General features: G+C 33.8%; 2 protein-coding genes across 5 annotated transcripts; one reads left to right on the forward strand and one right to left on the reverse strand.

Moving 5' to 3' along the window:
• Positions 1-2,875: 2,875 nt before the first annotated feature.
• On the reverse strand, positions 2,876-5,239 carry LOC101248403 (uncharacterized). Its single transcript, XM_004242271.4, has 2 exons — positions 4,982-5,239; positions 2,876-3,381 (listed from the first exon to the last, which is right to left on the reverse strand). The coding sequence occupies exons 1-2, from the start codon at positions 5,237-5,239 to the stop codon at positions 3,121-3,123; spliced, it is 519 nt and encodes a 172-aa protein (XP_004242319.1). The 3' UTR covers positions 2,876-3,120.
• Positions 5,240-5,389: 150 nt separating this feature from the next.
• On the forward strand, positions 5,390-21,327 carry LOC101258381 (protease Do-like 2, chloroplastic). Of its 4 annotated transcripts, none has more exons than XR_742129.4 (21): positions 5,390-5,554; positions 7,233-7,406; positions 7,876-7,926; positions 8,400-8,473; positions 8,693-8,756; positions 9,875-9,919; positions 10,083-10,190; positions 13,771-13,848; positions 14,644-14,710; positions 14,871-14,929; positions 15,482-15,581; positions 16,373-16,452; positions 17,155-17,211; positions 18,141-18,244; positions 18,685-18,772; positions 18,867-18,952; positions 19,053-19,074; positions 19,195-19,240; positions 19,581-19,631; positions 19,775-19,835; positions 19,910-21,327. XR_742129.4 is itself a non-coding variant. In XM_010324727.4 (21 exons), exons 1-21 carry the CDS (start codon positions 5,390-5,392, stop codon positions 20,128-20,130), a joined length of 1,827 nt encoding a protein of 608 aa, XP_010323029.2. In that variant the 3' UTR covers positions 20,131-21,327. The 4 variants fall into 4 exon arrangements, 2 of the variants coding, with proteins under 2 accessions (XP_010323029.2, XP_069154980.1); XR_011221549.1 differs by lacking the exon at positions 19,910-21,327 and adding an exon at positions 19,350-19,422 and having other exon boundaries at positions 19,195-19,266; XM_010324727.4 differs by having other exon boundaries at positions 19,195-19,266.
• Positions 21,328-22,398: the final 1,071 nt, after the last annotated feature.

A 22,398-nucleotide genomic window follows, 5' to 3' on the forward strand; every position in this document is an offset into this window, starting at 1 on the left:
AAAAAAGAGATTAAACATTTTAAAAAGTTGTCATAAAGTAATGTTGATTTTGCATTGATTTAGACATTTGTAAACTGTGATAGCTGATTGTCCGTACCAAAGTTTATTACTATGGAGAACGTGTGTGTGAAAGAAAGCAAGACAACATATTTGATCAAATCAAGGAACAATGAGAAAAAACTACTGATGAGTACTACGCCCAATAGTCTAGACTTCAAATTATACTCCTTTAGAGAGGGGTCGAGGAGGAAACAAAGTTAATAAAGATCAAAAATTGTTTCTAAAATCTAAGAATACATCAAAAATTTAATTCTTTCTCAAAGATTCTAATATAAAAATTATTTTTGACATTTTCAAATAAATATAATAAGTAATAATAATATAATATCAGATGTTCCCGTGATTATTTTAACATCATGTCAAACATATATATTCGAATTAAATAACTAATTTAATGATATTCTTTTTTTAAAAAAATTTGAAAATCATTCAAGAAATAGATTAAAATTACGAGTCTCAATATATTAAAAAATTTTGTACTGATCCATCTATCCATCTGTAGATTAATTTTGAGTCCACTTATAAATATAGGTGTTAACAAACTAAAACAATGATCTACTTGATAAAAATTAGAATGAAACATTTCATTCTATACAAAATGATAAAAGGATAAAAAAATTATGACTTTACATTTTGCTTTTATATTCATTAAAATTAGGAGAATAATTTAGTATAGTAAGGAAATCACTTTTTTTAAATAACTAATTTATATACTTGATGGACGAATGTTTTATCTCAAATAATGAGAATTCAAAAATATTTACAAAAGTTAATATCATATATATTACAGTAATTTATCATAAGGTAGTTAAAATAATAATTTATATAACTTGCTTTAACTGATTTAAACTAATGATAAAATAATAATAATAATAATAAATATATCTTTCTCAATTAATGAGATAATGACATGTATGTTTTGGAATTATACATAAAACAGAACTCAAATAAATTAGATACTTCAAAAAATAATTTTACAATCCAAAAAACAAAAACAACGTCATGAAGTTTAAAAGTCTAAAAGAACAAAAGGAACTATCATAACATGCTCTGAATTTTTTGAAAATTTTATTCTTGAAGAGCTTGCTCACTGGATTCATTTCTTATGACTTAGGCCTTTTGAGAATTGCACTTGTGATTGATATTATTATTTAGGATGCAAATTATAAATAAAAGGTGACAAATTTATTGGTATATAACATGAGCGGGGAGAGAATTGAGAAATGCATGAAATGAAAAATGTGTTAGTGTCTATTTACTTGAAAAATATTATAATTTATAGTTTCTAGAATAATCATGTAACTTATGCAGAAAATTTAGACACTTGAAAAAATATTTTGACAAATTTAAAAATAGAATTTTAAAATGAAATATATATGAAATGACCATATTATCCTTGATTGTCCTCAACTTTATATTTTTATATAATAGAAAAATATTAAATTTTGATCCGTCTATTTTAATTTTAAATCAAACTTACGTAAGTTCACTCTTCATGTTAATATGTATGAAGTCAAATAAAAGTAAAAATTTGATTATATATTTTAATGAAGAACTGCTCATTTATAATCTAGTAAACATTTTTAGTTTACTTTAAATACAAATATACCATCTTATTTATTTTATTTGTAAAGTTACTTTTTGACACTTTTTATAATATTGTCCTTTTAATATCACATATAAGTTTGTTTATTCTTTAATTTCAATTTAATATATATTATTACATTTGATTATTTATTTTTAGGTATATTAATTAGAGCAAAAATAAGATTAAATGTAATTAACCATATTTTTTAAAATAATAATTTTTTATATTAAAACTGGCATTTGTACTAAGTATAATTAATGAATAGAAAAAATAGCAATAATTAAATTAAAGTGATAGTAAAATAGAGTAATGAGTAAATATCACAATTAGTCATTATAAAAATGAAGTAATAACAAAATGATATAATGGTAATCATAATATATAAAAATATTTCTAAAACTATTTAGTTTTCTTGTTATCATTTTTGAAAGATTTTTATTTGCGTGAAGTTTCGCTTCATAGAAAGATTTTCTAGAATTGTTTATTGTTCTTGCTATATTTCTTAATAAATTCTTGTTAGAATGAAATCATATTTTTATTCGTGGTTGTCTTAAATATAAATATATCATTCTATTCATTTTATTTGTAAAATTATTTTAAACATCTTTTTCTTTATTTTAATCTAATATATATTATTAATTGTATCATACATATTTATTTTCAAGTATATTCATTAGAGTTAAACTAAAGGTGAAAATAATTAATTCATAGTGTATTTTTATATTAAAGTAGACATTTTTTATAAGCATAATGAATAGAAAAAATATCAAGAGTTAAATTAAACTATTAAAGTAATAGTAAAATAGAGTAATAATGAATAGATATTACAATGACTCACAAAAAAAAGTGAAGTAATAACAAAATAAATTAATTAAATAACTCATGCCCATTAATCAAATTAATTAATTAAGATTTTAATTCAGGTTTGGTGATAAGAGTATATAGAAAGGGAGAGTATTGCAATTTATTACTCATTTCAAATGAAAAACAGCAAGTAGATTGTTGCCTAACCGATATTTTTTCCTCTTAAAAGATGATTGATCGTGAAAACTATATTTCATAGAATATTTGCTACTACTTAAGTTGTTTAGCTGCACATTCACTCTATTTCAAGTTAGTTACTTATATAAAACCCTTTATACTTTTGATCAAGTTTTCAAGAGACTATTTTCAAAACTACTCCCATAAAGCCTTTTCTATGAGCTCAGTTTAACCTTGGTCCACTACTTGTTTTCAAGATGATACTCATAAAATATAACTTGATTTTGAGATGACTGACACATATCTTAACATAACACCATTGGTTCATGCTTCACGTTCTAAAACTCAAATCTTCTCCCCCCAATATAAGCCCCTTCTAACCTTATTGGTGTAAGCATGTTTCTCTTAATCATAATGTACTTACTACACTATAAAAGGATAATTCTGATCAATGCAACTCAGAGAAAACTTTTGGGTGAGGCCAATCTTGATCAGTACTGTTCAAGCCGTTGGATTATGAGATTCACTGCTGCATTTGCTGATGAGAATGCTCCATGAAAGCTTTCTTGATAGGATATGGATTCCAAATCTCCAGCCATCGTTAACAGTATCTCACCTATGTCACTTTTATTTTCCAGTAATGATCTGTAGAATGAATTTGCAGCAATTCTGCTAATCTCAATATTTGTTTCCTCTGGACAATATTCATCATCCAACCACTTGTTAAGAGCAGTTTGCAGCCATTCAGATTCCTGTTAAATGCTACAAGTTCTTGAGCCATGAATTTCAATAGACAATATGCTAATTGTGCTTTACTCACTGCATATTTAACCAGATCAATCAGAAATCTCTGCATTGTTATTCTAAAACTGATAAGGAAGAGGGAGCCAAAAATAGTAAGCAAGAGAAAGGCGTAAAAAGGTTGAACTCTTATCTAGGATTATGAATTTCAAAACATGTGCAGACGCAGAAGAAGGATCCTGAACACAATACAATAAGAGAGGATATGAATTATATCCCTTTTGCTTCAATGGGAGTAGAAAGGAACATATCACAGCCAGCTATACCAAGATTTTGCAACATCACAACATTAGCAAGCATTCTAAGATGAAATTCCATCACGCCAAGCTATATAGTATAACACAATATCCACAACTTAGGTTCAACACTAAAGGTAACTGAAATGGCATCTTAAAGGTATTCAGTAAATAGATTTCCACCCTAAATAAAACTTGCCAGATCATTATTAGGAAAGAAAAACAGCTCAATTTAAGGACACCTTATAGCATGTGAAGGAAGCCCTACTCCTCTTGCTAATGTTCCCAGGATAAACCCAACAACCATGCCACATATGTACAAAAGATCTAAAATGACAATTCACCCTCGTGTAATGGATAAAGATAACTGAGCGAGCATCAAAAGCAATCAAAGTACTGACACATACTTTTGTGCTACATCGTTATATTATGTAGATTCAGACGCTCAACATCCAGACCACGCTTAGCTCGATTTCCAGTCTGTACTTAGCAGCTTCAGCGGTGAGTCCTCATGGTTCGAGGACGAGAGAAGTGCTTTTACTTTTGTATTTATTTTTCAGTTTCAGAATTTTCAGAGTTAGCTGGGGGCATGTCTTTGCAACTCAGATCAGCTAAAGGCTTTGAGACATAGATTAGATTCAGCTTGAGTTGTTAGTGTTGTTTTCCGTCATCACTATACTTTTCATATATTTTATATATATTCAGATATTTTGGGCTTTTTCACCATTTCAGATATTAAACTATTTTTAGCTTCCGCATAGTGCATGCTTTAATTGAACTTGTATTGATATGCCATGACATGTGTTAGCTTGGGGTCACTTGTGACATTAAGCAGCGTTTTGCATCTAGCCTTGGGGGCGTGATAAGCCTACATTTTTTTGGGATAACACTACGCCCCAAACATTTTGGTCTATAATATACCAAGCAATTCAGGATTTGAGTGACCACGTAGAGGACTACCAAGAAAACTACGCCGGCATGCATATATGGTTGCTAAAAGCCAGATCCTCTTAACAATAACAACAGAAGGTAACTTAAGATATATAATTGCATTTTAATGGGTAATACACAAAGTAGAATCTCTTAGTTTTAAATTGCAAGGATAAGGTTTCCACAAGTCAGTGAGCATCAAATTCTTGCTACAGAACCAAGTAAGTAGTGCTAATTAACAGAGGTTGGATCCATAAGCTTATGTGTTGGCTTCATCGGACCTTGTATATTTGTTAAAAGAAGTTGAGTAAATAATTACAAAGATGAGCATTAAATGGGGATTTGGTAGAATAAAATTTCGGATTGAGAAACGAGCAGGTGTTACCTCCAAGGCTTTGGAAGGTTGTAGCCACTGTTGAGGAACCCTAAGATCTTCAATTAGCTGCTCAGAGTCGTAGTCTCCATTGGTTTGAGCATTTAAAAGCGGGAGTCTTGCTCTAATTCTATCGACAGAAAGTATACATTGATGAATAGATGGGTGTACGATTTCACGACGTGTAATTGGTTGGAGTTGGACATTAACATGAAGTTGTGAGAGGCCAAGACAGTAGCAGCCTGAGACTGTGAGCAGTGGCCACGCCATTTTTCTTCTTCTCTTTGTTTGGATAAACAAAACCAAGTGTGTCCACACATTTTTATATTTATTTGATTTTGGTTTTAAAATAAAAGCATAGGAGGAATACTATACTAGCTGGCGGTATTATTAAAGGGATAAGGGAAACAGCACAAAAAAATGGCCGCCGCAAACAGCTGGTTCTCGGTGCTCACCTCCACCGGCGGCTATCTTACATCTCACCGTCTCTTTTCAACATCACTAACATCCTCTTCTTTCTTCATTCCCCAAAATCAAAACTATAAGAGGCAAGTTCTCAACAAGTCATCCTCCTCTCCTCCTGAGGTAAAATCAATGTTTCTACTTGTCATCTTTTTTCTTCATTTTGGATTTTTATTCATGTCAAATTAGTATGTCAATCAAATGGACCACTTTGCGCATTTTGATTATTCTTTTCTTGGCCAAAGATTGCAACTTTTCTACTGTTTTATCCTCAAAGTATTTACTTTTCTGAAGTAAAACAATGTTATTGAAGTGGAAAATCTGATAAAGTAGAGAGTCTATTAAACTACTATACATACAGCAACCTCATTGGTGCACCAAAGAGAAACTAGCGACAAAAGGATAATCCTCAAATGTACAAACACAATTTCAAATGAAGTCAAGTGGAATGACTTAACATGCTATGCACCTTCTTTTCTGATATTATTTGAGCTTTCAATCTGATTTTCTGTTTATATTGTAATGGAGTTCTCATTTATTGGTTGTTTCTCAATAATTCTTCCCTGCTTCATTTTGGTTAGTAAGAAGTAGTCTAACTAATTAGATAACATTCATAGTGTTTACTGCGGAATTACACATATATGCATGTGTTTTTACATTATATATACACACACACTTTAATTTTTTTTATTTCTAATTAGATTACATTCGTAGTGGCTCTGATACCATTAGGCCCAAGGTCTATTTCATAGAGGATAACCCCAATTCAATTGTTTATCCAATGTTGGGTCCCTATCTTATATTGTTCACGCTCTTGTTGTCCAGTCCTAGTGGGCGGGGGGTTTTGAGTCCCATATCGGCGGTGTGTGGGTCTTTTGGTCTCCTTATGCTGTCTTAGGCAGTTCTCACCTCATGAGCTAGCTTTTTGGGGTTAAGTTAGGCCTAAGTTTCATTTCTTTATCAATGTTGAGTCCCAGATCAGTATACTATGTGTTACTTTTTGAACATTTTTTTTTTGAACTTTATGTTTCTTGGTCTCCTTATATGGTGTTAGAGAAATGTTTACCTCATGAGCTAGTTTTTGGGATTGATTTCCATTTGCTTGTCCATGATCCGATGTCCAACCATTGGTGTGAGGTGTATGTGTGCGTGTATCCATGTGTGAAGAAGACTCACATCGATGGCGAAGGGGCTGGCAGTCTCTTATATGGCTTGGGTAATCCTGACCTCTTGAGCTAGCCGTTGGGGTTGAGTTAGGCTCAAGGCCCATTTCATAAACAAGAGTAACTTTAATTTTGAAACTTATATTTCCCGAAATCAGATAAGAAACGACGAATGGAGAGAAGTCCAGAAATTTAGGTGAATGAGAAGGTCACATCAATTTTACAGTGCCAAAAAATGTTTGTGTATATTTTTGCTTGTATTCACTTATTTAACCTCTTGCATGCTTTTTATGATCCAAAAGAGATAATGAATGTCCCCTGAAATCGGAATTAAGATAAGTTGAAAGCATAATTTTGTGTTTACTGGTTTTGTTACTCGATGATAAAGATTGAAAGAAGTATTTTGTGAAGCAGACATCAACACAAGCTTTAAATATGATGATCTCTTACAATGAAACCACCTTTTCTTGTTGGTCCCTAAAACATGATTCAGTTTGAATTGTTGTTATCTGTACTGGGTGTTCTTATGGTTATGCTCATTGGAGCAAGTCATTTTACTTTCTTTCAATTCAGGGAAAAAGTATTTCCTTGTTGTTTATGAATTAAAGTTCTACTAAATAAGCAAGCCATGGATTCAGAAAGTAGCTGGTAAACAGAAGTTTTCACGGAGATCAAAAAATGAAGGGCCTTTTGCAAATGCAGATGGCAGGAGCAGTACAAGTGAAAACGGACGATCTCAATCAACAGCAATTAAATCATTTGGTCTGCAGAAAAAAGGGAAAGGAGTTCTGTTAGATTCGAAGGACCAGCAGGTAAGAAATACAACTGCTTCTCTCCTTTTATTTTGGTGATTTAGATCATTCCGTCTGAAAAACTTGAAATTGGCTTCATGACAAATAAAGCGGGGTATTCTTTTTTTTTAAAAAAAAACAATAAACAAACTATTTGCTAAGGTAATTCAATTTTAAAAAATAAAATAATTTGGGTGATAATTAGCGAAGGCTTTATCCAAGAATTTAAGATTATGAACAAAGACTCATGCCTACTTGTATGGTCACACCTTATTTATCAACCATTCTGAAGATTCTCACCAGATACTCTACCATTGATTTTTTTTTTTACAATATCTCCCACATAATTATATCTCATTACCATTGTGTTTACAAATGCTTGCCAACTGAATGCAAACATTGCTGTCAAGTTCTTTGACTCTACTATGTGCCAAAAACTATTGTTTTCAATTGTGCTATACCACTGAACCTAAATTGGGTTTCTTTCCAGGTAGAAACTGGCAGCATTCAAGATGCAGCTTTTCTTAATGCCGTTGTGAAGGTGAATATATTTAATACATAACAATGTTGTAATTATGCCATTTGTTTGGATGCCTCATTCCAGGAAACTATCAACTTCAGTACTCGTCTTATCCTTAGTTGCTTAGAAAAAGAAATTCATGAAATAACCTCATGTATGATGTCTCCTTAACGTTTTGAATCAACAGTTGCTTCACTGGGCATTCGTAAGGTTGCTGTTGTCCCTGTCCCACATGAAATTATTTTCTTATTGTTTGGTTCTTCCTGTTGAAAGATAATAAAAAGTATACTTCAAATATACTTATGTAGCACTTAGAATGGTGTACACCCAATAGATAGTCTATCTTACCCAGTTTGATTTTTGGCATCAATAGGTCTGTCAAAATTGCTTTCAACATGTCTGCAAGTGCACTTGTGAATGGCTTTTAAATGGATTGCATGATAGTTTTAGTAGTGTTTACTCATTTTCCTTCATTCCATGTTGTTTGCTTCAAGGTTTACTGTACACATACTGCTCCAGATTATTCCCTTCCTTGGCAGAAACAAAGACAATTCACAAGTACTGGAAGGTATGCTCTTCCTCATTTCTAGCTACTTCAAAATTGTGGGAAATTTCCTAGGAAGATTTGTTCTGTAATGCATTATTTACTTTGAATTTTTTTTTTTTAAATAGTTCTATAATGTGTTTATTTTCTGACATTGTCTACTATATCTGGTAGGCTGATCCTGTTAAGGGGGGGGGGGGGTCGGGATAGCCTACAAGTCTGACTTTAGTTTGATTCATACAGTGCTTTCATGATTGGTGATGGGAAGCTCTTGACGAATGCACATTGTGTTGAACATGATACACAGGTACCTCTGAGGTTTTAATCTTCCCTTTATAAGTATACAAATTCTTATTATTTACGCCCCTCTCTCCTCTAAATTGAATAAAAGGATGTCTCTAATACAATTTGGTGTCAACCAATATTCAGAACAAGTATTTTAGGTTATTTTATGTACCTTCAGGTGTGGGTATACAGATTTATCCTTTCCCCTCCCATTGTGAACAATGTATCTTAGTCATCTAAAACATGGTCTATCAAACCAAAACTGGACGTCCACACTGACCCGAGAAAACATGCATTACTACATTTACGGAAAAAAACTTTTTATTAGTACTTTCTTTAAAGGGCAAAGGAGGTCAGATTTTTTTCTTTTTCTTTTATTTCATAAATGATTAATAACAGCTTGGGATGAGTATAGAGAAAAGGTAAATTTGAACTTTGCCATCCATATATTTATGGCTTTGTGATATGCCATCCACAGTTTTAGGATCGGACTCCACGTCCAACTATTGAAATTTATTTCACTTTGTCTCCTCACCCTTTCACCTGTGAAAACCTAGTGGGAAGGCAAGACTAAAGATTTGTGGTCATTTTTTCCAAATTATCTGGACAAGGCTTTATGACTTCCCAGATAGGAAACTAGAAACAGAAAGGTAAGTGCAGCTCTTTTACCCTCAATTTTGTAGTTTTTTTTACTAGAAAAATGTGGATGGCAAAGTGAAGGGCTGAAGGCTTAGAAACTTTGGACGACATTCTGCAAAATTAAAAAAAAAAAAAGGAGGATAGAAAATGCATCTTTTCCTTCAAAGAAACATAATTTTGATTATCTAGCTCATATCCGATCCAACCTATCCCATAAAGAATTGATCACCGGCAGTCCATATTAGCTAATCTAAGTCCATTTTGTTTACTAATCAATCCATTGTATTTTTGGGATAATATATATCTCCACATTACCACCTGCACTTTTATGACACGCTCATCTCAAGTATATACATAGTGGTCAACTTTGTATTCAGTATTCACTATTGTTGAACACCTGCTATATAGGTGGTCTTCCATCAGTCAAATGAGTAACTATATTTCTACACCATCTGCCTTTCAAATGCTGGTTTTTAGCTTAATTAATATTTTTGGTGACAGGTCAAAGTGAAGAAAAGGGGAGATGACACAAAATACGTTGCTAAGGTATGCTTTTCATGATAAGTTTTAAATGCCTGCATCACTTAGAAATCATTCTAGTGTTATAAATAGTAGTTTTAAGGGTGCAACTATGACGAGGTAGGTTGACAACTTAGACCAAAGTAACCTAATTATGTGGTGCTTAATTCTCATCATGTATGGCATGTAGGTTCTAGCTAGAGGGGTAGCGTGTGACTTAGCTTTGCTATCCGTGGAAAGCAAGGAATTTTGGGAGGCAGCTGAGCCCCTTAGTTTTGGACGGTTGCCTCGTCTGCAGGTACTTCTCATTTGTCGATTATATTTTTTAAAAAGCTGTTCCACGGGTAACTTCACATGTGTTTTTTCCCCTGAAGACGTACTTTCTCGTTTTCATGTTGGTCTAAATTTGTCAAAGAAATTGGGATAAGCCAACAACACCCTTTGCAAGTGTTCATACTGAATAAAGTTCCCACCTATATAATTGATGTCTGCTTGCTATGTTAGTCAATTGCACTTGATCTTGGATAAATTAAGTTTGTGGATGTCCTATCCTTGAGTCGAGATTTGTCTACGATATGTATGATTATGTGAATTCTTTAATTGTATGGCAACAACACATTTGATAGTAAGCTTCTACAATTGATATCCAAGCAAATGCTTAGCTTTTTATTCAGTGGGATTATACCTTCAAAGAAAGAATATTATATTTATTCTACATTTGTTCTCAGAGAAAATACAACAACATACCCAGTATAGTTACACAAGTGGGGTCTGAGGAGGTTAAAGTCTATGCATACCTTACCTCTACCTTGTCAGCCTCTCACACCTTCTTACTGGGTGTCTGTGCATTTCCTCCGTGCCCAAATCATCTCAGTCTAGCCTCCCGCATCTTGTCCGCCACAGAGGCCATTTCCACCTTGGCCCGAGTATCTTTTTTTCCAACCATATCTCTTCTAGTAAGCTCGCACATCCATCTTAACATACTCATTTCCGCAATTGTCATCTTCTGGACATGAGAGTTCTTGACTAGCCAACAGTCCACCCCATATAACAAATCAGACTAACTACTTCTCTGTAGAACTTATGTTTTAAGTCTTATTGGCAGCTTTTTATTACATAAGACGCCAAATGCTAGCCTCCATTTCAACCTCCCCGCACCAGTGCGATGTATGCCATCTTCGTCAATCTCCCCATTGCCTTGGATAATAGCCCCTATGTACTTGAAACTCCCTTTCTTGGAGATGACTTGACAATCCAACCTCACTTCCAAGACAGCGGTCAGCTACACGATGCACTTCACTGAACTTGCTTAGTCTTATACCTTTAGGGGTCGTTTGGTGTGAGGAATAAGAATAAATAGTCATGAGAGAAAAAGTTCTGGGATAATATTTTGGTTTTGTCATGTTTGGGATAACTTATCCCACCATTTATGCCATAGTGATGGGATAAGTTACCCCATGTACTTTATCAAACAAAAAAAAAGTTATCCCATATACATGGTGGGATAAATTATCCCTGAATAACTAATCCCAGGATAATTAATCATGGGATAACCTGTTCCCAACCAAACGGCCCCTTAGATTCTAGGGTTTGTCTCCAACCCTCATCTTGTCGTTAATCCTATGCGTCTCATCAACCTATACAATATCATTGACAAATAACATGCACCAAGACACCTGCCCTTGAATGTGTTGCATAATCCATCACCAAAGTTAATAAAAAGGGGCTAAGAGTCGATCCCTGATGCAACCCCATTACAACTGAAAGTGACTGTAGTCTCCTCCCACTACCCTCATCCGGATCTTAGCTCCATCATACATGTCCTTAATCATATATTATTATAAGAGGGAACAAAAAAGTTAAAAGTTGAATTACGATTTTACCCTTATTATAAATTAAAATATTATAAAAATATTTAACTATTTAATTTAAATATTAAGTTACATTATTTTATGGAAATGTTAATGACTTTTGCACTTCTTTAGAATAATTCTTAATTAAAATATCTAATTTAATTTATTTTCTTGAATTATTTACCCTTTAAATAGATACATGTATATGATTTATCTTCTAAATTAATTTATGTTCTTCATTAATATTTGTCTTAAATTTTTGTAACACTTGACCTTTCAACTTTGTAAGTGAATCTTCATATTCCAAAGCTATATTTTTTCCTATAAATACAATCTTTTAACATTATTTTTATAGGAAGATTTATATGTGATACAATTTTTGTGTGGAAGACTAGAGAAGCTTTAATCAAGTGAAGAAAATTTCAAGGCAAGAAAATTTATGTCAAGATTACAAGGCATAGTATGATTCTACTAAAGTATCGAAGCTTGATGTATTTTTTTTTTTACTTATTTGTCGAGATTGGAACTATGGTAAGACCCCGCCATTTATGTAGTTAAATATCACTTCCATTAACTTGTCTTTCAAATATTTTAATTTTTTATGTTCAAAAGTTGAATGTTTATTACTAAAACTTTGTTTCAATTTGCATTATCAAGAAAAAACAGGAAAAAGATTGTCTTAGAATTTTTCTATTTTTCGTTGGTTGCGTTATGCTAAACTTGCTCCTACATATGATACTTTATCTTTGTATTTGTAATTTTGTTTTAAGAATATATTTGATTGAAGGGTGTGTTTTTTGTTTTAGAAAATGAGACAAATACAATCATAAAAATAGTGTATAAGACATGCAAAACAATTAATGCCTACAAGATTTTCTAATTTCAAATTATTAATAATTACGTTTATGCATTTTAAATTTTAAATATTTGTAAAGAATCATTCTTACATGTGCTTGTGGATAAAATCTATAGTTTTTCGACAATTTTCATTAAAATTATCATGAGATCCAAATCCCAAAGTCAAAAAAATGATACACCAAAATGCTTAAGAAGTTAGAAGATCTTCTATCCTTTGACCAAATATTGCTCCTATTAATTTTTTAACAAAAAAATTTAAAATATATTTTAACAAACTTTTAATTGTAAGAATACTAATATTGTCATTTTGACTCTCCATTAAATTAAAATCTAATTTATTTAATTAAATATAAATATTTTATTTGTATAATTACATAATTTAAATATCAATCATTGCACTTTAAATCTTAGTTATTTCCTTCTAATAAGTTTTTTATTTATAAATTTGAATTACTTAATTGCCTTCTACTTAATGAGAAGGAGAATTTCATCTTTTACTAATTAATGTCAAACATTTTATCTTCTTGAAATGTATAAATATTAATTTAATTTCAACATTTTTATGAGACAAAAAAGACATTTTAAGAAAGTTAATCATAAGATAGTGTGCCTCCATTTTTGTTTTTGCTACTTTATTTTATCTTTTAAAACAAAAATTATTTATTATTCATCCTTATGAAGTAAACGTGCAACGCACGTTTCGGAAACTAGTATCTCTAATATACATGATTGGAACACCTCTGTTTCCAAACATCCACGTAGAACCTCTATCAGAACTAATTGTAAGCTTTTTCTAGCTCAATGAACACCATATGCAAGTTCTTTTTCCTATCCCTATACTGCTCCGCCAATGGCTTCCGTAGTCGATCAAGCGTTCAAACACTGCTGTCTTTGCCACCGTCACTGATTTTCAATAAAAATCTTTGAAAGAAATTTTGGGAAGAGCCAATTTTGGACTTATGATCACTATAACATAATCTTGTTGCCTTTTTGTTTGTTATTTGATGTTTGTAGAACCTCTGTTAATACATATTTGGTGTTGCTGGCATAACTTTTATTTTTCCATGGAATGTAAAAACCGTGACATATTAAAGAACTCTTATCTCTAGCTGAATCTGATGAAACACATATAGCTTATATATTAAGCTGGTCCTTTTCCTTTTGCAGGATGCTGTAACTGTGGTTGGCTATCCACTTGGAGGAGATACAATCTCTGTAACAAAGGGGGTGGTGTCAAGAATTGAGGTTTGTTTATGTTCACCTCTCATAGTATTAGTTTATTCCTTAGCTGATTAATGACAGACCTGTAGATGTTTTTCCCTACCTTAAGAATTTAGATAGTACTCTTTGACCAATGCGGTCCTTTGCCTTTTCCTAGGTATACTATAACTTGTTGTTCTCGTTTACTGATGAATGGTTTTGTCCTCATCATGTCATGATCTATCCAATATTAAAGGGTATTGATTGCTACAACTTAGATTAATAAATGGATAGTGTTAGGAAAAGAAACTTTCTTAAATCATGCACAATAGTCAACCTTGGCCAATGCATAAACTGTTTACAGTTATAACGTCTAATTTTGTAGATTCTCTTGCCAAAAACAGGAACCTATACTTAAAAGGGGTTTATCCACTATTAATCAGGTTTCATGATCCTAAATCAAAATAACAATTGCATAACCTAGTAAACGTAAATATTGATCTTCCATCAGTGACCTGCAATTAAGCATGTTGATTTGCCTTGAGAAAATGCAAGGTACTTTTATAGAGATTCTTCGTTGTTGTGATCGTTTTCCTCTGTTTTGTTACATTCAAACCCAATTACACCCTTATTTCCCACTTTTTAAGGTTGTGGTTACGGTTCAGAGTATTGAAGCATATAGTTGTTCGCTTGAATTCCAGTCAGTTCTATAGGTTGGAGAACAGTTGATTATCACAACTAGACAATCTTCTGTTTGCTACTAGTGTTAGATACAGCCTGATTTTGATTTCCTAGATATTGATTAAAAGTGCTAACTCATAGGTTGGTCTTCATCAATAGGTTACATCATATGCTAATGGATCATCTGAGCTGCTGGGCATTCAAATAGATGCAGCAATAAATCCTGGTAAATGGATGTTGAAATAAGACCGTTCCTATAATCAGCCCGTAGAAATTTACTCTTATCAATCTTGTATTAGAACTTATCCATGCTTACATACTCGGATCTATAGTTGTATTTTTTCTTGCTTTAATATAGTTGCTGCTACTAATGGCAAGACTTTTAGGTAATAGTGGTGGTCCTGCATTCAATGATGACGGAGATTGCATTGGAGTTGCATTTCAGGTAGTTGCTTGTCAGATTTGGATAATGGTTATTCATGTGACCAGATTCTTGCTTCTTTGGGCTTGCCACTTTAGTTTACACAGTCCTCTCTTTTAGGGAACTTTGGTAATGCAACTAGTTTGAAATGATTACTTAATCACATAATTGAAGTAGTTTATTTTATTGCTGCTGTTATCTTCATCTGTTTTAAAAGACATTCTGATTCTAATTTAAGAGCTCGCCCCAAGGCAAACCATAATACTATCGCTTGGCCAACTAGGGGTGGTAACATGCTTATGGTCATGAGCTCTATCAACAGTTCTTCAAATCACTTTTTGTATTTGACACTAGTTTTTTTAATTTTGCTTGATCTACTTATTGAATGAGTTCAATAACTCCTCAGGGTATAAAATGTTTCCTAGTGCATTTGCCTTAAAAACCATGATGATCAGCATACTGTTCTTCCACTATGTTTGACAAAGTTATGATCTTCTTCAAGAATCTCAAGTTATTTGTTTTTTACTTTATGTGTTGCTTTCATATTTTCTATTGCTTACCCAACAACTTCTTTAGGTTTACAGATCCGATGATGCTGAAAATATTGGTTATGTAATACCTACTACAGTTGTATCTCATTTTTTGGAAGACTACAAGAGGAATGGGAAGTATTGTGGTGAGTCTGTCTCCTTTTCAGGAAGTATCTGCTCATTCAGGCCACCTAAATGGCTATGGATTTGCAAACAGTCTGTTTTGTTTCCAGCTACACAGTTTAACGAAGATTATCTATTTTCTTGGATTAGATTATGACAACTGACTGTTCTCTGAGATTAGCTTCATTTCAATCTGTTTGGTCCAAATTCCATATCTGTTTTTAATATACATCAAGCTTGGATTTCTTAAGTTCGATTGTGTTGCTGGAAAAATCAATTAATATGTAAATGTAGACTAAAAAAAGCGTACTTGTGAGTTGCATGTTATAGAAATATACTCAGCTCTAAACTTCAAATATGAGCTTATTTTGAATCTAACCAACTGACCACTACACTTGCTCCTATGTCATTTGCCAATCATGTAACTTAGTTGTTGCCTGTTGGCTTGTCATGATGTCTATCTGTTATTGTGTAATGATGATGCTTGATAAGAGAGGGAATAAGATAACATTTAACTCCAGAGGGTGGTTGGGTTTGCTTAATGAGAAGGCGGCTGAACGAATGGAAATTTCACCGAGCAGCTCAGCCTGTGACATGAAGGCGTATGTGGAAGAAGCACGTACACCACTTGGTTCTGTGAAAGGAAAAAGGAGAGTATAAGGTGTTTCTGAAATAACTAAAAACTTGGCATTATTAATGTGTTTAAGGGGTTGGCTGCACAGGGGCTCATGGATTTTTGTTGGTACCTAAGAATTTTGCTTATGTTATTTGCTTCCCTGCTATCCTTAATCACAATATTGTCTTATGCTTTCAGGCTTTCCTTGCCTTGGGGTGTTGTTGCAAAAATTGGAGAATCCAGCGCTACGTGCCTGCTTAAAAGTGCCATCTAACGAGGTCTGTTTATGTACACCTATACAGAATAAAAGTCCTTCATCTGCTCTTCAGAGTGATAGTCTTTCTCTGTAGAGTTCATCAACCCCACCCCCCACCCCCACCCCTCCCGCCCACCCCACGGTCCGTGCTTTGTTTTCCCTTTTTGTGTGTGTAATTGGTGAATTCATTGATCAATATAAAAAAAAAGTTGCCTGCTGCTGACATTGATCAATTAGATACATAGGAACACATTCAGAGAAACAATTTAAAGAAAATGTGGAAGGCATCCTTAGGCTTAAGCGTGTGAAAATTGAACTTATTTGGGTATGGATTTGAGCTGAGTAAAGCTAACTTATCTTCATAAACACCAATGGTGAACATTTTAATAGTTGACTAATTTTTATTCAAGAGGAAGTCATCCTGAATGAAGCAGCATTTACAATATCTTCTGCATACTGGACACTTCTGGTCTCTAATAATACTTTGTGCCTCATCCGGAAAAAGAAAAAGAATTAGTCCTTTGTGAAAGCAAACCCATTTTGAAATTCATCCAACTGAATCCACCTTGGCAGTAAGATGTTCTGAGACATAGATGTGTAGTGGTTATTCAGTTGATTGTATGACATAGATGTTTAGTGGTAATTTAGTTGATTGTGTGGAAAATTCGGTACTCGTATAATGCTTCTAGACGTCCTCTTATACAGCTGGTTTTTCGTTTGATAGGGTGTACTCGTCCGGAAAGTTGAGCCCACTTCTGACATCAGTAATGTTGTGAAAGAGGTATTTCTATTCTTTATTTCAGCAGGTTATTGCTGATTTTACTGTTAAACATTGATTTCTTTGCACCACTATCAATGTCAGCAGTTGGTAGCTCTGTTCTTTTATGACAGTTTTATTTTTGCCAGAGAGCCTACGCTTAATGGTATTTATTTCACGATCAAAGTTTTTGAAATATGTAAACCTTGAACTGCAACCTGCAAATGGATGGACCATAAGAAAAAATATTTGATTTGACTGGGTAGTGACAAATGAGAAATTAAAACAATAAGTCTCTGTTGTCATCAGAAGGCCCCTGGAAGTCATAGGCTCATGACTCCAGGCATCTACATTATTAAATAGTGTGCTTCACTTCTTCTCCGTCCATTTGTGTCAATTTACTTGATTTAGTCATTACAATCGGTTCTATCTAGAAAATGGTGTGATTGATTAATATAGTTATGTTCACCTCCTCCTTCCTTCATAGCAGGTAACTTCTTTGAAACAATATCCACTGAGGATGTGTCTCTGAATAGAGCATAATGAACATGGAAGATTCGTGTCACTGTGTCCAAATAGTTTGGGATTTGGTGTTATTAATTGATTGAATATGAACTAGGGACTCAAGTTATAGATTTTACCTTCTTTTCATTAATTGCTACTTTTACAACATTGATTAACATGCACCATAGATGTGCATGACATGGATATTCTGTTGGTATCTAGTATTCATTTTGCCAGAACATCAGATATTGTCCTATTACTAAATTAATGAACGAGAAAAGAGAATCTTCGATCATGTTTAGTTGGTCCGACCTATTTCTACATTAGCTTATTTGATTTTCTTCTCTTCTTATGTTGTTGCTACAGAAATTTTCTTTGGATAATTGTTTCATATACATGTTGATTTTGTAATGTCACCAAGTCGAATAATATTTGGTACATTTTTCCAGGGCGATGTCATTGTTAGCTTTGATGGTGTTCATGTTGGGTGTGAAGGAACAGTGCCGTTTCGATCAAGTGAACGTATAGCTTTTCGCTATCTCATTAGTCAAAAGTAATGTTTAATTACTTGCAAGAAGTTAAATTTGCATTAAAAGGCATTGGTATGTTTGACAAAGATTTTTTTCATTACATACTTGATACTAAGTTTGACAAAGATTATGCACTTAATGTTCAGTTTGAATGTCAAACTCTGAACTGTTAGTTCATGTAATGGTTACCGATTTTCAAGACAACACTCCCCCCTTTGTCTTTTCCACATAAGAATCTGCTTCAATTAAAATTTATCAAAGCTAGCAGGGAATGCGTATACTGTGAAGGTTGAATAGTCTTTTTTGTTTTTTTCGTTTTTTTCCTGGTGGATCCATTTCCTTCGTGACCTTGAAATGGATATCAATTTATGCTGGTATTCATTGAATCCCTAATGTCAAAGCTCCAAACTCTCCCCATCTTACCTGTACTGTATATTTTTCAAAGATGGTTTTTCCTTTTCAGATTCACTGGTGATTCAGTTGAGCTTGGTATCATTAGAGCGGGAGAATTCATGAAAGTTCAAGCAATTTTGAAGCCACGTGTGCATTTGGTATAAAATAAATGTTAGCTAACCCTTGGTCTTTTTGTTGACATCACTTGAATCTCAGTTTAATTTATATAGATCTGTTTGCTCTCATCTGAAGGTTCCTTATCACATAGAAGATGGTCAGCCTTCATACCTAATAGTTGCAGGCTTGGTGTTTACCCCACTATCTGAACCACTAATAGAGTAAGATTTTCCATAATCCCTTGTATATAGTGTTATGCGTAGCTAGCAATTTGTTAGTTTTCTCTCTGATAACAACACACATTCATATTTTATTTGGCAGGGAAGAAGAAGATAGCATCGGGGTAAGTCTTGACAAAATGATAATTGCTCGCAATGATTAAAACTTCTTTTTTGTTCTGTTTTGATAAGTCAATGATTAGAAATACCTTCTTGTCTTGATTGTTTTCTTTTAATTTTATTAGCTAAAACTATTGACCAAGGCTCGATACTCTTTGGCCAAGTTCGAAGGTGAGCAGATTGTTGTACTATCTCAGGTATGTATATGGAGTAAGTTTTGGCCTTGGTAAATCAGTTCATGGATATAGTAACTGGAATATTTATTTTCTGGACTCCATAGTAGGACATATCCATTCCTGGGCCATGGTGGAGGAACAGGAACAGGGCACATTATCCTAAGGGTGATGATAGAGGTGACAAAATGGTTAAATAGGCTTTAGCCTGCCCATTTGTCACCCTTGAGATTCTAGTATACCTTATCACTTGCTTACCCATTTTTTCAACCTCTAAATGATGCCGTGGGGTTAATTATGAAAATAATGCCACATTCAATGGTTTATTTTGCTTGTAGGTCTTGGCAAATGAAGTAAATATTGGATATGAGGATATGAGCAATGAGCAGGTAAGTTATTCATATCCACCGAGATGTTATATTCCTACCAGTTGAGCTGTAAACAATAATTAGTGTGAACATCGAACTTCAAATTAAGTCATAGTTGTTGTATGCTGCTTCTATGAAGTCTCAATTTTTAATTTACTTGGCAGGTCTTGAAGTTGAATGGCACCCGAATTAAAAACATTCACCATTTGGCTCATCTTGTAGATTGTAAGTGGTAATATACGTAGTTGAGGTCTCTTTTCTCTTCAGCTGAGCATTTACAAATTCATCTGTTTGTGCAGCATCCAAGGGCAAATATTTAGTGTTTGAATTTGAAGACAATATTCTGGTGGTTCTGGAAAGGAAGGAAGCCATGTCTGCCTCAGCTAGTATTCTCAAAGACTACGGCATTCCAGCAGAAAGATCATCAGATCTTCTGGGACAGTATGTTGATTCCACCACACAACAAAGTGAAGCAACCAATCACGGTGAATTTGGCTATGAAGGGCTTCTTTGGGCTTGATCACTTAGCATATGAAGCTTGATCTTGATTCACACTTGAAGGCAGCCATTCTTCTTCATGCATAAGATGGTTATTCTTGCCTAAAAAGATCTATTGTCACATTTGTAAACTTGACAGGGGGGAAGAACTCAGATAAACAGGCAAATCTGCATGGGGACTCTACAGAACAGCGCTTACTTGGCTACCTCCCTTTGGATATAAAAAGAAAAGAAAATGTTCAGTTGAAATCAATGTGTGAAATGGAAGTTCATGGCCCTGCACATTAAGTATGCAGCATTTCTGAGGTTTGTTTTTACAGGTGTAGGATGTAATTATCAATTTTTAGGAAATTTTGGGAGTTGGAAGGTTTTGTTACCATTCACATAATTCAGTATAGGCAAAAAAAAATTAAAAAAATTTGCTGTTTCAGTTTTTCCTCCCCGTTCCCGGTCCCTCACCAACCACTAAACAGTAACCTTTGATCTGAAACCTGAAAGGACAGTAGCAACAGGAAGTTTTTATTTGAAAAATGGAAGGTCAGATAAGATGGTGGGTGTATTTATTCACTTTCCTGAACCGTATCCGTATGTGGGAAATATCACATTCCAATGAGCTCAATATGTGATAAGACTGTAGAATAGACCTACCATACTACATCCTGAACATGCTTACGTGTAGACCTTTTTTATTTCTTTTTAAATGAGATGACCATGCAAATAGTTTTCACATCTGTATAAGCCAGTTTATGGCAAGGTAGCTTCCATATTTTTCAAGTTACTTATTGACATTTTCAAGATGGTGGAGGTGCCAGACCACAATTTTGAAAATGGTTTGCTAGATAGAGGAAGAGGACAAACAAGCTCATGTGATATCTCAACAATTACCATTAACCAATCTTGCCAATACATTCCAAGCTGTCTTCTTAGCCTACTAAATACTTCTTGTACCAAAGATAATAGTACCTTTACTATTTCTGTGCCCAAGAAGGCATGCGAGCTTCAACTATTTCAGCTGCACCTTCACTTTCTCCAGATATAACTCCTCTGTTAAGTGATTCTTCACTGCCCACTATACCTTCAACTCTCAGCCCGCCGAATCCAGATGCTATGGTTGCTCCTGGGCCATTTCAGCATCAGTTTTTAGTGCAATTCTGGTATTTGGTCTGTAATGGATTGTAATTGGATTTTGGTATAATTTATTGTTTTAGTATTCACACCATCATTTATGTAGTACAGATTTATTCATGGCTTCATTACTAAGCTAATTGAGATGTATTGCCCATCAAATAAGAAGGGTTTATGATAATACAATGACTCCACTTTGTCTTAAAAAACTCAAGCTCAATGAAATTATCCTGAGCAAATCCAAAGTTGTCTGATTGCCTCTCTTTACCCTTCATTGAAGTTGTTGAGCTCGCTCAATTTCTAACTTTAGGAAGTGAGTCATGGATGGAGTTTAACGGACCAAAATGTAATCTAAATTTGTAGTCAACTATTGATTTACAAAATGAAATAATGTCATGTTGAAAATATATATGACTGAAGTATTACCGTACCTTCTCCATCTCAATCAACGTCGCACTGATAACTAACAATCCATTTCCAACAATAAATCTGATTCCCTTTGACAACTAAACAGTTAAGTTAATTAACAGTCCATTTTTCCAACAATAAATCTGATTCCCTCCGACAACTAAACTAACAATATATCTTCCTCTTCCAGATCTAAACAAGAGTACTGTCGTCATACAACTAAATAACTATCCATTTATTTCCAAGAATAAATCATCTTCTCAACAATGTCGTCATTCCCTGAACAAGTGTTGAAGCACCTTGTTAACCTCACACAAGGACCGTAACAGTGTATCCTTAGTCTCTAAGTCGTGGTACGAGCTCGAGAGGCGCTCTAAGAGGAGTGGCTTCATCAGCAACTGCTACGCCGTTAGCCCTGAGATTATGATCGCACGTTTCCCTCAACTCACATCTATCTGGCTATCTCAAAGGAAAGCCCCATTTCGCTGACTTTAATCTTCAACCTTGGCTTGAGCAAATTAGACTAAAGCGAATTGTTGTCACTGATCACTCCTTGGACTTGATTTCCACCTCATATCACCATTTCAAAGTCTTGGTCTTGTTGTCTTGTCAAGGCTTTACTACCCATGGACTTGCTTCCACTGCAGAAATCTGACTGAACTAGACTTGGGAGAAAGCTAAGTAGTGACTGGCTCACTCATTTTCCTCATGGTTGTAGCTCACTGGTGTCACTTAACATTTTTTGTTTGGGTCCGGA

Source organism: Solanum lycopersicum, chromosome 6 (genome assembly GCF_036512215.1).
Source record: "Solanum lycopersicum chromosome 6, SLM_r2.1".
Taxonomy (NCBI): domain Eukaryota; kingdom Viridiplantae; phylum Streptophyta; class Magnoliopsida; order Solanales; family Solanaceae; genus Solanum; species Solanum lycopersicum.

What these genes read in the sequence shown, in the direction of transcription:
- LOC101258381 (XM_010324727.4), top strand. Translation starts at nt 5,390, where the DNA reads ATGGCCGCCGCAAACAGCTGGTTCTCGGTGCTCACCTCCACCGGCGGC. An exon ending in GGGTGGTGTCAAGAATTGAG is followed by an intron (nt 13,849 to 14,643) that starts GTTTGTTTATGT and finishes CTTCATCAATAG; the next exon opens with GTTACATCATATGCTAATGG. An exon ending in TCAGTAATGTTGTGAAAGAG is followed by an intron (nt 17,212 to 18,140) that starts GTATTTCTATTC and finishes ACATTTTTCCAG; the next exon opens with GGCGATGTCATTGTTAGCTT.
- LOC101248403 (XM_004242271.4), bottom strand. Translation starts at nt 5,239, where the DNA reads ATGGCGTGGCCACTGCTCACAGTCTCAGGCTGCTACTGTCTTGGCCTC. An exon ending in AACCTTCCAAAGCCTTGGAG is followed by an intron (nt 3,382 to 4,981) that starts GTAACACCTGCT and finishes AGCATTTAACAG; the next exon opens with GAATCTGAATGGCTGCAAAC.